This window comes from Mytilus californianus, unplaced genomic scaffold, assembly GCF_021869535.1.
Source record: "Mytilus californianus isolate M0D057914Y unplaced genomic scaffold, xbMytCali1.0.p SCAF_1, whole genome shotgun sequence".
In the NCBI taxonomy this organism is placed as follows: domain Eukaryota; kingdom Metazoa; phylum Mollusca; class Bivalvia; order Mytilida; family Mytilidae; genus Mytilus; species Mytilus californianus.
The window spans coordinates 3943503-3958724 of record NW_026262581.1 but is presented as its reverse complement, the minus strand read 5'-3'; the positions used below and the strand labels follow the sequence as shown (position 1 = coordinate 3958724).

The following is a 15222-nucleotide window of genomic DNA, read 5'->3' as shown; positions in this document are numbered from 1 at the left end:
CATTATTTATCCAATTATGCCTGTCAGATGTGTGTTTGTTGGTGTATGAATGTTTTAAATGAATCATTTATGCAATTGTTACTTTCAGGACAAGGTTTTCATATGTACTTTTTATACTTTGTGACGCAGGACTTCTAATCATAAGTAAGCTTATATTGACTATATTGATGCATCTGGAAAACGTATTTTTACAATATTACTTGTTTATTGGATATTATATATACCACATTTGTGTTTCCCAATTAGACTTGGCTAAAACCATATCCGAGAAATCTTTGACGATTCTTAGAGATATGACAAACAAATTTAGGTAATGGTAACCAAAATAGCTAAAACAAGTAAACAAAACCAGACTACAACTTATCACTTCTTTTTTCGCACTTATTCAACAGAAGGCAGCTTTTTATTAAAACCAATTTTAATGTTTGAATTTATAGATCTTAAAACTTGTAGTAAGGAAAACTAAATCAATTCATTTTTTAACCATTTTATTTTCTTTGCTTTTCAGTGTTTAAATCAAGGAACTACTATGTGGTTCATAGAATTTCTCTTCCTTTTAAAGAAGAAGGTATTTTCTGGGCCCTGAAATTGCAAATTTAGTAAAGTTCTTCTTGCATTTTCATAATTTATAGGTTTACTGATAAATAAATGCAGAAAAGTCGCATGTGATATCACTATGATGTCATAAACCTGTCAAATTTTTTGACGTAAAGTGATCAGTTTTGGGCCAAATTAGATATGAGCTTAGGCCTCACACAAAAATATATTTAACACATATTGAAGTCTTTGTTTAAGACATCTAGTAGCTAAATATTTGTATGGGTAAGGCTTTGGCTCATACATAAATATAAATGTCATGAGAGGGCCAGTTGATACCAAAGGAATAGTTTGGCAATTTCTGCATTGAATACAAGAAGTGTGAAGACCTAATATAAATATTTAAGACAAAGTTCAAAAAAAGAAAAAATGATGTCTAACTGACAAGTGTCTTTTGAACATTTGAAGGATGTTCTTTGATATACTAACAATACTTTTTGATTTCTTGAATTCAAGTGGCCAAAAAAAGGCCTATCATACTTTCTCCTTCATAGGGTTCATAACTTCAGGACTCTTTATATTTGATTAAATTAAGAAATACAAAAGTTAATTTCTCTCTTAGTACATCTATTAGTTATTGCCATGAACATTTTGTTTTATGAGCTCATTACAATGATCTCTGCTTGCCTTATGTGTTGTTGGGTTACTATGTTAATGATGTCTACCAAACATTCATTTAATTATATTAATTTGTATGGAATAATAGACAACTAATAAAAATAAATCTGTATTTACATGACATTGACTTAAATCATGTAGTATAAGTGAATTCAAGTAATATGTACCAAAACTGGTTCGACTTTTAAAATGAGACTTGTTTGAGAATTTGAAGCTTGAACTGCCAACAAGTGAAGAAAAATTTTGCATGTCAAAATTTAAATCATAGGAAAATTTATACCTTTTTGGATCTGATTCGCCTGGCCCAACATTTAGACATAATATATTAAATTTGAAAATTTGATACAAGTTTTTGATTTTTACCCTCAAAAAAAGTTATCCAACTATTTATTTACAAAGTTGGAACTAAATATTTGTGACTGTCAAAATTGTGTCCAACCTGAATTCAAATTTTTGCAGTCTTTAATGATTTTTATTTATAAACAAAACAAAAAAATCGCAATTGCAAACGACATTCTTGCATTTCCTTCCTTCAAAAGAACTACTTTATCCAATCAGAATCTATATCACAAACAGCATTGCATTTGAATCTAGAATGATTATTGTCTGTAATTGGATATGTGTTTACAGACAATATACCAAAATGTCATTTTTTTTAATAGATATATGCTACACAAGGAAGTGAAAAAATGTATGAAAATTTTGTTATAGCTTTACTTGTATTTTTATACGACCGCAAAAAAATTTTGTGGTCGTATATTGGTATGACGTTGGCGTCGTCGTCGTCGTCGTCGTCGTCCGAATACATATTGGTTTTCGCACTCTAACTTTAGTTTAAGTGAATGGATCTTTTTGAAATTTGACCATAAGGTTAAATACCACAAAAGGAAGGTTGGGATTGATTTTGGGGGTTATGGTACCAACAGTTAAGGAATTAGGGGCCAAAAAGGGGCCAAAAATGAGCATTTTCTAGTTTCCAGACAATAACTGTGGAACGGTGTATGGATCTCTCTGAAATTATACTACAAGTTTCCATACCACAAAGGGATGGTTAGGATTTGCTTTGGGGGGTTATGGCTCAAACCGTTTAGGAATTAGGGGCAAAAAAGGGGGAAAAACAAGGTTGTCCTGGTTAATGGACAAATACTTTAGTACAAAACATAATTTAAAGCAGTGTAAGGGAGATAAATCAAATACATCATTGAAATTATCTCCCTTACACTGCTTTTAAATTATGTATAAAGTAATGGTTAATGAACAATAAAGATAATCTAAAACAGTGTAAGGGAGGTAATCCAAATACGTTTTGGTTACTTCCCTTACACTGCTTTTAAATTATGTTTAAAGAAATGCATATTTATAAAGGAAGACCAGTAAAAATATCTGCAAATGTTTTCATCTTTTTTTTTTACAAAAAAATCCATATGAAAGATTTGACACTATATTTTTATTAATTCTATTATAAAATAGATTAAGTTAGCACTATGGTAAATTTAAATGGGTAATTATGGTTGCCAACTCCATTGGAAATTTGAATTGAGATTATGACCATATCTTGAGGGAAAAAATTTTTTTTGGGGAAAAAGGGGGGGGGGGGGGGAATAAAAAGAAATTGTGGGGGGCCAATTTTTTCTCATTTCAGATTTCAGAAATTAAAAAGAATTATTCTTCAAATATTATTTTTTTTTCAAATTTCAAATATTGAAAAATTTCAAGAAGTAATCTTCAATTGCACAGTATGGCGCATTAGATTTGTAAAATCTTTGATCACATTTATTTATTTGTTATGCCGAATCTAACAGTGTATTTAGATTTTTAATTTTGGGTCCAGTTTTCAAATTGGTCTACATTAATGTCCAAAGGGTCCAAAATTAAACTTTGTTTGATTTTAGCAAAAATTGAATATATGAGGTTCTTTGATATGCTGAATCTAAACATGTATTTAGATTTTTGATTTTTGGCCCAGTTTTCAAGTTGGTCCAAATTGGGGTCCAAAATTAAACTTTGTTTGATTTCAACAAAAATTGAATATATGGGGTTCTTTGATATGCTGAATCTAACCATGTATTTAGATTTTTTATTTGTGGACCCCGTTATCTAATTGGTTCATATTGAGGTCAAAAGGGTCCAAAATTAAACTTTGTTTGATTTCATCTAAAATTGAATTATTGGGGTTCTTTGATATTCCAAATCTAACTGTGTATTTAGGTTTTTAATTTTGGGTCCTGTTTTTTAAATTGGTCTACATTGAGGTCCAAAGGGTCCAAAATTAAACTTAGTTTGATTTTAACAAAAATTGAATTCTTGGGGTTCTTTGATTTGCTGAATCTAAACATGTGTTTAGATTTTTGATTATGGGCCCAGTTTTCAAGTTGGTCCAAGATAGGGTCCAGTATTTAAACTTTGTTTGATTTCAACAAAAATTGAATATATGGGGTTCTTTGATATGCTGAATCTAAACATGTATTTAGATTTTTGATTATGGGCCCAGTTTTCAAGTTGGTCCAAATTGGGGTCCAAAATTAAACTTTGTTTAATTTCAACAAAAATTGAATATATGAGGTTCTTTGATATGCTGAATCTAACCATGTATTTAGATTTTTTATTTGTAGGCCCCGCTATCAAATTGGTTCATATTGAGGTCAAAAGGGTCCAAAATTAAACTTTGTTTGATTTCATCAAAAATTGAATTATTGGGGTTCTTTGATATGCCAAATCTAACCGTGTTTTTAGATTTTTAATTTGGGTCCCGTTTTTTAAATTGGTCTTCATTGAGGTCCAAAGGGTCCAAAATTAAACTTAGTTTGATTTTAACAAAAATTGAATTCTTGGGGTTCTTTGATATGCTGAATCTAAACATGTGTTTAGATTTTTGATTATGGGCCCAGTTTTCAAGTTGGTCCAAGTTGGGGTCCAAAATTAAACTTTTTTTGATTTCAACAAAAATTGAATATATGGGGTTCTTTGATATGCTGAATCTAACCATGCATTAAGAATTTTTATTTGTGGGCCCCCCTATCAAATTTGTTCATATTGAGGTCAAAAGGGTCCAAAATTAAACTTTGTTTGATTTCATCAAAAATTGAATTATTGGGGTTCTTTGATATTCCAAATCTAACCGTGTATTTAGATTTTTAATTTTAAGTCCCGTTTTTTAAATTGGTCTACATTAAGGTCCAAAGGGTCCAAAATTAAACTTAGTTTGATTTTAGCAAAAATTGAATTCTTGGGGTTCTTTGATATGCTGAATCTAAACATGTGTTTAGATTTTTGATTATGGGCCCAGTTTTCAAGTTTGTCCAAGTTGGGGTCCAAAATTAAACTTTGTTTGATTTTAACAAAAATTGAATATATGGGGTTCTTTGATACGCTGAATCTAACCATGTATTTTGATTTTGGACATTGGACCATAATAGGTAAATTAAAAAAAATCAAGTTCTTAGACCACATTCTTTCTGTGTCAGAAACCTATGCTGTGTCAAATATTTAATAACAATCCAAATTCAGAGCTGTATCAAGCTTGAATGTTGTGTCCATACTTGCCCCAACTGTTCAGGGTTCGACCTCTGCGGTCGTATCAAGCTGCGCCCCAGCGAAGCATTTTATTGTAATTTAGCATAATAATTGTTGCTTATAATGTACAAACATTTTTTAATGGTAATTGTTTTGTTAATATGTATATTGTTTACTTTCTATATGAAATCCAGGAACCCAAAGACTAACAACCACCTAATATTATTTGTATTTTATCTAATGAAATAAAAGGTCAAAATAGATTATATTAGTTTCATTTTATGTCTTTTCACATGGCACCTTTACATACATTATTCCAAAGAGTGACTTGCTCATCAATTACTATTCTTGAGGAATGGCATTTTGCTATGAGATACAAAAAAGAGGCGAAAGATACCAAGGTGACATTCAAACTCACAAGTCAAAAACAAACAGACAATGCCATGCTAATGACTGAGCAGCAAGAACCCTACCAAAAACGGGGTTCATCTCAAGTACTCTGGAAGGGTAAGCAGATCCTGCTCCACATGTGGCACCTGTTGTGTTTCTCATGTAAGCACAATAGTTTGTGTCTTAAAAGAAATTAACTTTTTATGACTTAAGTTGTAGCTCAATGATATTTAGTATACAGCTGTATAAGCATTGACACTTCTCATTTCTTTGGAGATGACTTAGACCTGCCCCAAGTAATCTCCAAGGAAATGAGAAGTGTCAATGCTTATTCAACTGTATACCAAATATCATTGAACTACAACTAGTGGTTCCCCTTAAACTGACCTAATCACAATCTAATTCATGTAAACTAAGCAAAAGATTCAAAGTCAATAGACCATGACTGAGTGGGTAAGACCAAATATTATTCATGGAAATGAGATGATCCTATGTTAATACAACTGCATACCAAATATAAGTGAACTATGACTTGTGGATCCCCTTTAACTGACCTAATCACAATCTAATTCATGTAAACTAAGCAAAGTTTCAAAGTCAATAGAAAAAATACTGAACTCCAAGGTAAATTCACCATAAAAACTGACAAAATCAAACTTTATCAACCAACGAAACGAGTAGAAATCAACTCTCATAATCCTGACTTGGTACAGGTATTTTCTGAAGAAAATGGTGGGTTAAACCTGGTTTTATAGCTAGCTAAACCTCTCACTTGTATGACAATTGTTTATAGTTCCGTTATATTGACAAAATTTGCTGAGCATCAGAACTATCAAAAAATTTGAACAAACATACAAGTAAATCTGAGTAAGACGCCAACAAAAACGTTTTTGGAGTTCATAGCAAATTGACAAAGACACCTATAAAAAGGTTTTGTAATTGATAGTACATACTTTATTTATAATACACTTTCTCGATAAAGTACAAATTAATTAAAATATAAATACAAGGGGAAACAAAATGGAAACATCACCGTAAAAACCTCTTGCATCTGAATAGCAACTCAGGACCCACCTGCACCAGAACTGCTCAAAGTCAAAAACATAATAGCATGATGCATAACGCTCATGACTGAGGAGGGAGGGCCAAATAATCACCAAGGAAACAAGATATGCCAATAGTTATACAACTGCATATCAAATACCATTGACCTACCACTGGCGGTTCCCCTTAAAGTGACCTAATCACAAACAAATACATTGTTGATGTCAAGCAATATTGTCTATTTGTTTTTTGAAATAATTGTTTTTGAACGGTGTTTTTTTTTGGAAATATTTCTTTATCTTGACTTTATATTTGTATATATATGAGGAATCACTGTCATCCTTAGGTTACCTTCCCAAAGAATTCATCAGACAAAATCAATAGAGTTATCCAAATAGGGGTACAATCCATGTACAAAAAGTTTGTCAAATGTGATACTGCAGATTCTTTTATTTTGGTGGGTAATAATTTTGTGGATGGAAGAAATTGTAGTTTTGTGGATATTTGATTTTGTGTTTTTACCAAGGTCTGCATATAAACCTATTGAAAATTTATACTTCCTTGAACATTTAAGTTTATGGTTCACGTATATACCTACGAAGTCCGTACAAATTGGTATCCCAATAACAATAATGAATCCATTGTTTCTAAATAAAATAATACAAGTCAGAATCTGTTAGTTTATTTTCAACTTCATAATTAATAATAAATAAATCCTTAACAAAAAATAGTTACCAATACATAAAAACCCCATTTTTATACCACTACCACTTGTTTGGTAAAATTAACACATTATAAAGCCATAAATATGTTTGGTTAATGAGATTGAGGTGTTTCAGGCAAATGCGGCAAAAAAATACAGGCCAAGAAAGTTTATAATAAAAACAAGATGCTCTCAAGATCCTGTGTCGCTCATCTGTATTTACTGATGCTTTGAAAATCATGTTAAATAAGGTTAAAATCATAATTAATAGTATTAGATATTAGATATTATATAATGATATCTAAGATAATAACAAAAAACTGCAAAATTTTCGTAAAATAACTAACTCAGGGGTAGCAATCCAACAACGGGTTGTCGGAATCGTCTGAAAATTTCATGGCAGATAAATCTAAATCTGATGAACATTTTTGCCACCTGTCAGATTTGCTCTAAATGCTTTAGTTTCAGAGATATAAACCAAAAACTGCATTTTACCCCTATGTTCTATTTTTAACCAAGTCGGCCATGATGGTTGGAAGGCAGGGTCATCGGACAAATTTTTAAAACTAGATACCCTAATAATGATTATGGCCAAGTACGGTTAAATTTGTCTCAGTAGTTTCAGAGAAGAAGATTTTTGTAAAAGATTACAAAAATTTACAAAAATTGTTAAAAAAAAAATTGACTATAAAGGGCAATAACTCCTAAAGGGGTCGACTGACAATTTTGGTCATGACAACTTATTTGTAGATCTTACTTTGCTGAACATTATTGCTGTTTACAGTTTATCTCTATCTATAATAATATTCAAGATAATTACCCAAAACTGCAAAATTTTTCTTAAAATTACCAATTCAGGGGCAGCAACCCAACAACAGGTTGTCAGATTTGTCTGAAAATTTCAGGGCAGATAGATCTTGACCTGATAATCAGTTTTATCCTTGTCAGATTTACTCTAAATGCTTTGGTTTCAGAGATATAAGCCAAAATCTACATTTTACCCCTATGTTCTATTTTTAGCCATGGCGGCCACCTTGGTTGGTTGGCAGGGTCATTGGACACATTTTTTTAAACTAGATACCCTAATGATGATTGTGGCCAAGTTTGGTTAAATTTGGCCCAGTGGTTTCAGAGGAGAAGATTTTTGTAAAAGTTAACAGGATGCAGGATGACGACGACGACGACGACGACGACGGACGCAAAGTGATGAGAAAAGCTCACTTGGCCCTAAAAAAAGGAAAGAAGGACTTAAAAAGGTGTTGCAATGGGCAACCGGTAAAAGGAATCAATAGAAAATTTTGAAAAGTGGGCTTTGGAAGAAAACTGACAATAAGTTACAGGATTAAAGGATCCTATTAAAAAAAATCTGAAGCAAATACAGAGAGGCAAACTTATAAGCAAAAAGTGGCAATGAGCAAGATTGTTAAAAAAAATTGTTTCTTTGAAATTTTTGCAATAGTTTATACACTTTAGTTATAAAGCAACAAATATTATTCCTATTATAAATCATGTCCCTAAACAAATGATTGTTGAATGATCAATATCAGTTTATCAAGTTTTAAAATTGTCTACAATGTTAAGTGTTATCACGTTATTTCCATACTACTGCACTCCTCATCATCACTATAATCCCATACCTGAAAATAGAGGAAGTTCAAACATTAATACAACTAAACTTACTTGGAGCTTGCAAATACATCAATTAAAAGAAAGGCAAAAGATACCAAAGGGATAGTCAAACTCATAAGTTACATCAATTTCATCTGAACTTTGGTGGATAGTTGTCTCATTGGCAATCATACCACATCTCCTTATTTTTATAAAGCTCAGACAATGCCATGGCAAAAAACAACAAAAATGGCAAAAAAACAACACTCTACAAATCAACATAAAAAACCTGAGTCTGACCAATCACCAAGTTTATGGAAATCTTTATGATATCTGTGCTATTACCCTACAAGGTGCTTTATATAGAACGTGATTTCCAGGGCACATTTATCAGTTTCAGGGGGAGGTAATAAGAAGAACAATATTGCTGGTTTTGTTTTCTGGTATTATGGTTTTCCAAATTTATTTGACACCACGAATATATAATTATTTCTATAGGAAAATCAAACTGATAACACAGAGTTATTATTTTGTCTGTATGAAATTTGGATTGTGTAATGCAAATGTTAATATTAAAAATTTGTAAGGGGTTCCACGGAACCCTGTGTCTCGCCTGCAGTTTCTGCTGTCAGTGTAAAAGTGTAATGTTGACTTAACTAGAGGCTCTAAAGAGCCTGTGTCGCTCACCTTGGTCTATGTGCATATTAAACAAAGGACACAGGTGGATTCATGACAAAATTGTGTTTTGGTGATGGTGATGTGTTTGTAGATCTTACTTTACTGAACATTCTTGATGCTTACAATTATCTCTATCTATAATGAACTGTAGTTTCAGTGGAAATTATTTTGTAAAAATTTACAAAATTTATGAAAATTGTTAAAAATTTATTATAAAGGGCAATAACTCCTTAAGGGGTCAATTGACCATTTTGGTCATGTGACTTATTTGTAGGTCTTACTTTGCTGTACATTATTGCTCTTTACAGTTTATCTCTATCTATAATAATATTCAAGATAATAACCAAAAGCTGAAAAAATTTCTAAAAATTACCAATTCAGGGGCAGCAACCCAACAACGGGTTGCCTGAATGGTCAGAAAATTTAAGGGCAGATAGATCTTGACCTAATGAACAATTTTGTTTCTGAAAGATTTGCTAGAAATGCTTTGGGTTTAGATATATGAGCCAAAAACTGCATTTTACCCTATGTACTATTATTAGCCATGTCGGCCATCTTGGTTTGAGGGCGGGGTCATCAAACACAACTTTTAAACTACATACCCTAATGATGATTGTTTACAACTTTAGTTAAATTCATCTTAGTAGTTTCAGAGGAGAAGATTGTAAAAGATAACAAAAATTTACGAAAAATTGTTTAAAATTGACTATAAAAGAGCAATAAGTCCTTAAGGGGTCAACTGACCATTTTGGTCATGTTGACTTAATTGTAGAACTTACTTTGCTGAACATTATTGCTGTATACAGTTTATCTCTATCTATAATAATATTCAAGATAATAACCAAATAAGGCAAAATTTCCTTAAAATTATTAATTCAGGGGCAGCAACCTAACAACAGGTTGTCCGATTCATCTGAAAATTTCAGGGCAGATAGATCTTGAGCTAATAAACATTTTTACCCTTGTCAGATTTGCTCTCAATGCTTTGGTTTCAGAGATATAAGCCAAAATCTACATTTTATCCCTATGTTCTATTTTTAGCCATGGCGGCCATCTTGGTTAGTTGGCCGGGTCACCGGACACATTTTTTTAAACTAGATACCCTAATGATGATATTGGCCAAGTTTGGTTAAATTTGGCCCAGTAGTTTCAGAGGAGAAGATTTTTGTAAAAGTTTACGGACGACGGACGCAGGACGACGGACGCCAAGTGATGAGAAAAGCTCACTTGGCCCTTTGGGCCAGGTGAGCTAAAAAGTGAGTCCATTTATCAGTAAAATACAGAATTTAAAAAAAAAATCAAACTTTTTCTCTAGATGCTATTTCATGATCTTGAAGATTAGCTTCTGTCCAAGTTTCGTAACAATCCATGAAGGTTTACAAATCTATCATGTAAAAAAAGTTTAATCCCAGATTGTCTGTAAATGTTAACTGTAAAAATCTTAAGTCCATTTATCAGAAAAATACTGAAAGTGAAAAAAAAATATTTTCAAAAGTTTGCTTCAGACATTATCTCTTATTCATAAAAAAGCTTCTGCCAAAGTTTCATAAAATTCTATGAAGGTTTGATAAAGTAATTGATGTCGTAATGTCCATAAATGTCGCAGACTCAACAAAAAGGTAACACTTTTACATGTAGACTATCAAAACTTTCAAATCAATTCACTATGCCTGAAGGGGCAGGGCCATAATCTCATGGAATTGAGATTTGCAAATGCTAATACAGCTACACACCAAATATCATTGACATATCATTAGTGGCTCCACTTAAACTGACATAAAAGTTTACTTTTACAAATTGTGACTTGGATGGAGAGTTGTCCCATTGACACTCATACCACATCTTCTTATATCTAATCACAAACTTTTACATGTAAACTATGCAAAATTTACATCTATGGAACATGACTGAGATGCAAAGCCAAATAATCTCCCTGAAAATTTAGATTTACAACTGCATACCAAATCTCATTCACTTACCATCAGTCATTATGTGTTATCTAGTAAGAAGAAGGGTTAACCCGAATAATTCAGTCGTTATATTCCGCTGATCTACGATTACTCCATTAACGCCTGAATGCATTGACAATGAAAAATCTTCAATCAATCATTCGGAATTAGCTCGGGACTTACCTATCTCGATAAAATTGAGCTAATTGCTGATTGGTCACCTCTTCTACAGGGCACCAATCAAAATTCAGGATTCGTGAAGAGTTTTTATCGTGTAAGGAATTCAGGCCCTCGCAAGTAGGAGAGATCGATTACGGGGAGGGACTGAATTATTCGGGTTAGAAGAAGGGTATGAAGTATATATGCTTCAGATAAGATTGTTATATTGGTATGAGAAATTTCTACAACTATCTGATCATATGTACATCACAAAAAATTAATGTAGTATAATGGAGCTAATTTTTACTAATTTTTCTTCAAATGTAATTTTGATTAGTCGATTGCATTAAAAATAATTAAGTATTGCACTGATATGGAAAATAATTCGAAAACATCAACACAGAAGCTTTCTTTTGAATATTTTAACTTTTAAATTATAAAAGTAAAGTATCCAGTGTACAAAGGGTAAAAGAATCGGAATAAAAAATTCCTATTTAGGTACAATTTATACTATTACACTTCTGTGTTTTGTCCATACCATAATCTTATTTCATACGTACCTCTGCATCTAATGTTTCTTGATGCATCTGTGTAAGACCTGTCAGATTTTCTAAATATGTTGGATCATTAAAAGCTTTCAGTAGAAAGTCAAAACCTTCCTTCTTGTAGGCATCTATGACCTGTCAATACAAGTTGTATATGCTATGGAACATTTGTTTTAATATTTCCAACTTAGAACATTTATCCAATAGTGGTCTTGTTATCCTTATTATATTTGAAAAAAAAATTCAAGCAATATATTCAATTTTACCAAATTGAGGGAAAATTCTATTTTTGTATATACCGGGTATTTGATTTCGTAGTTTGGCCAAAGATTGCATACACAATTTTAGATAATTTGTACTTCTAGGAACATCTAAATTTGTGGTTCATCTGTACCCACAAAATCCACGAAAATTAATATCTAATGAATATTAATGAATCCACAGGACATTGTTTTTATTGAACCTTCAGAGTTTGGTAATGTCATATTTCTGATAAGTTATTTCAACTGTAAAAAGAGGGATTAAGAGATTGATCATTAATAGCCAATTGCAAATATTACATGCATATTGAGTATGGTGACGTTTAAATGAGATACATGTTCAAATATACGTATAAGACTCACAGGCTGAGTCAGATTTTAAACGCTCTGAATCATATGGTAACAGACCCTACACAAGACACATCATCTCTAATGCTAAAGCACGCTAAGTTTAAAAGAGTAATTTTTACTATGTGCACATTCCAGTTTATTTTTCATAAAGACAATTTCCCACATTTTGAGATGTCAGAATCCTGAAAAACAGGATAGGATTATGGTAATGAGAAGAAGTCACCTTATAAAGTTTTGATGAAAATTTCGATGTTTATAGAAAGGGGCACAAATCAATGATCTCTTTCTAAAAATATCATGGAAACTGCTAAAGAAAATTATTGTGTAATAACAAAAACAATGAATTGTATATACAGTCTTATGCAATTCTCTACTATATAATAGTTATCAATCAATGAACTTACAATTTTTGAACATGCTGTACATTTATCAAAAGCCATACTAGCAGGTAATAGTTGATGAAATCTAGACAGGAAACATCTAATCTGAAACACAAAGAATTTACATTAACTATTACAACAGAAAATGTACACATATTATATATTTTCTGCTGTTGCATAAATATCCCAAAACAATTAAACCAATAAATAAATCAATACAGAGTATGTAAAAATAGAATAAACAAGTAAATGTATATGATAGATTATAGTCATTGCCTGACTCAAAGGTGAAGGAAAAACTTTAACTCAAAAGCTTTTGGCTCCCTTTTTCTTATAGAAAGAAACACCATTTAAGTATCTACCACTAGCTTGATAACAATAGTCATTCACATGTAAAAACTCTGTCAACAGATTTCTGCTATTCAAACAGTCTCAAAATTGTTGCCCTGCAACTGTACTTTTCAATCGTTTATCTGGAATCAATATTACAATGTCCATCAATTTTTTTTATCAAAGCAATTTAAATCTAACGTTAAAAAAACTTGACTTAGATGATGAACTTTCTCCTCTTCTTTGCTGATTTTACCTGTAATAAACCCATAACACTTTGATGCTCTATATTCCCAGTTGTAATAACATAGAAAAAGGCACACATGCCAAGTGACATCAAGTACCAGTAAAAGGAAAAGAATATTGTTCAGATCATTAGAAAAAGACATTAACTGTACACCAACCTGATGAGGAACAATCCCAAGGTTACATGACAACTCTTGTGATAAATTTTCATCCTTAGCACTGGTATCTGCTGGCGCTTTTGGTCTGAAATAAATTATTTTCTTAATATTAAAAGGTTACATAATATTTTCAAAATACAACCCTCCATCCATTACTGCTGTAATGACGTAATTAAAAAAGATATGTATTCATTGTTCAGAAATATCAGTATGTTTTTAAATCATTATTCTAGCTCTATTAAAATACAACATATAAAAAGGGGGAGGTCTGACTAAGATCTGAAAAAAATGGTTTAATCTTGCCTCATGTGCATGGGCTGTCCCAAGTCAGGAAGCATGCCAGTAGTTGTCATATGACATATCTTAAGCCTTTTGTTATTTTGGAGAAATGTGTGTTGACAGATTTTTTTTATGGTTTCTGTTTAAATAATTCAAAACTTTTACCGAATCAGGACAATTTAGAGCTTGACATATTGCATAGACAGCTGTCTATTGTGGAATACTGTATGGTGTCACCTAGCTATCTTTTAGTTATTTTTGTCATTGGATTGCTGCCACATTTCCATTTATTCCTGTAAACTAGAATTTGGTTAAACCAGTAATGGCAAATGAACTTATTTAACAGCATTAAAATATATATTGCTGCAATACAAACATTTCTATTGGTCAGAAGACTTCAATGATACATGTCAAATCCATTAAAACTGAACAAATTTGAATTTAATTCAGGATTTGTTCTAGCCATATTTTAGTTTTCACTGTTAAACATAAAATTGTGACAATTCCCAGTTAACAAAGTGAAACATTCTTGAAAAGTGGTACAATTTTGTTGTTCTTATATCGTCATATTGAAACAAAAAACATTTTTTTAGTTTTTTAAATAATAAAGGGAAATACCTCTTGAATGATTAATGTAAAATCTACCAAAGTCAAACTTAACTGTATTGAACAAACTTTGATACAGTGTTAGCTTCATATAATTAGGTTGGTGCATTGTATGAATTATTAAGACTAGGAAGCTCTGATGGTTTATCATACAATATAAAATAAATCAGGTCTATGAACCATGAAAGAATTGAGAATTGGATCAATTTTTCATTTAAAAATACAAGGATTATATTGTTGAACAAAAAATAGTGAAAAATTAATTTAAAGTATTTTTTCGGTTAAGAAAATCATACCTTAAACTAATACATGCCATATATTTTATCTACTACCAATAACCTACCCCAGTGGATGTTGTATCACAGATACAAGCAATTCTCCAGCAAGAGCACTAGCCAAATATGACATGCCTGGGCGGGATACAGTGCACTGCTGATCCAAAGTTCTGTCCCTTGTAGACTAAAACAGTAATTTAAATAAATTATTTTCATTTTCTAATATAATATAATTTTTTTCTGATACTTATATTAACCATTATTGCTCACATGATCAATTGTCCTTGTTAACTTTATTTCATATCAACTGTCTTTGTAAGCATTTCTCATTTCTATCATACTCACTGTCCTTGCTAGCTACATGACATGGGAACTGTGTCAACTGTCCTTAATGGCTATATCTCATGTCATTGCTAGCTATATATTATTTCAAGTGTTCTTGTCCACTAAATCTCATGTCAACTGTACTTATTTGCTAAATCTCATGTCAACTGTACTTGTTAACTGTATTTCATGTCAACTGTTGTTGTTTG

The 15222-nt window shown here is 31.5% G+C and overlaps 1 protein-coding gene and 1 long non-coding RNA gene across 2 annotated transcripts in view; one reads left to right on the top strand and one right to left on the bottom strand.

Annotated features, from left to right (window-relative positions):
• The first annotated feature begins 2812 nt into the window (after positions 1–2812).
• On the top strand, positions 2813–4991 carry LOC127698437 (uncharacterized). The gene is made up of 2 exons (XR_007980841.1): positions 2813–3331; positions 3857–4991. It is a non-coding gene; the product is annotated as an uncharacterized LOC127698437 (long non-coding RNA).
• A 1837-nt stretch (positions 4992–6828) lies between these two features.
• LOC127735116 (ubiquitin-like modifier-activating enzyme ATG7) overlaps positions 6829–15222 on the bottom strand; it is a 40777-nt gene continuing 32383 nt past the window's right edge. Inside the window, exons 15-19 of the mRNA XM_052245216.1 lie at positions 14758–14873; positions 13530–13614; positions 12820–12900; positions 11820–11939; positions 6829–8502 (exon numbers count right to left, since the gene is read on the bottom strand). Coding sequence (XP_052101176.1) covers positions 8452–8502; positions 11820–11939; positions 12820–12900; positions 13530–13614; positions 14758–14873 — 453 coding nt within the window. The 3' untranslated portion in view covers positions 6829–8451. The remainder of the gene's footprint in view (positions 8503–11819; positions 11940–12819; positions 12901–13529; positions 13615–14757; positions 14874–15222) is intronic.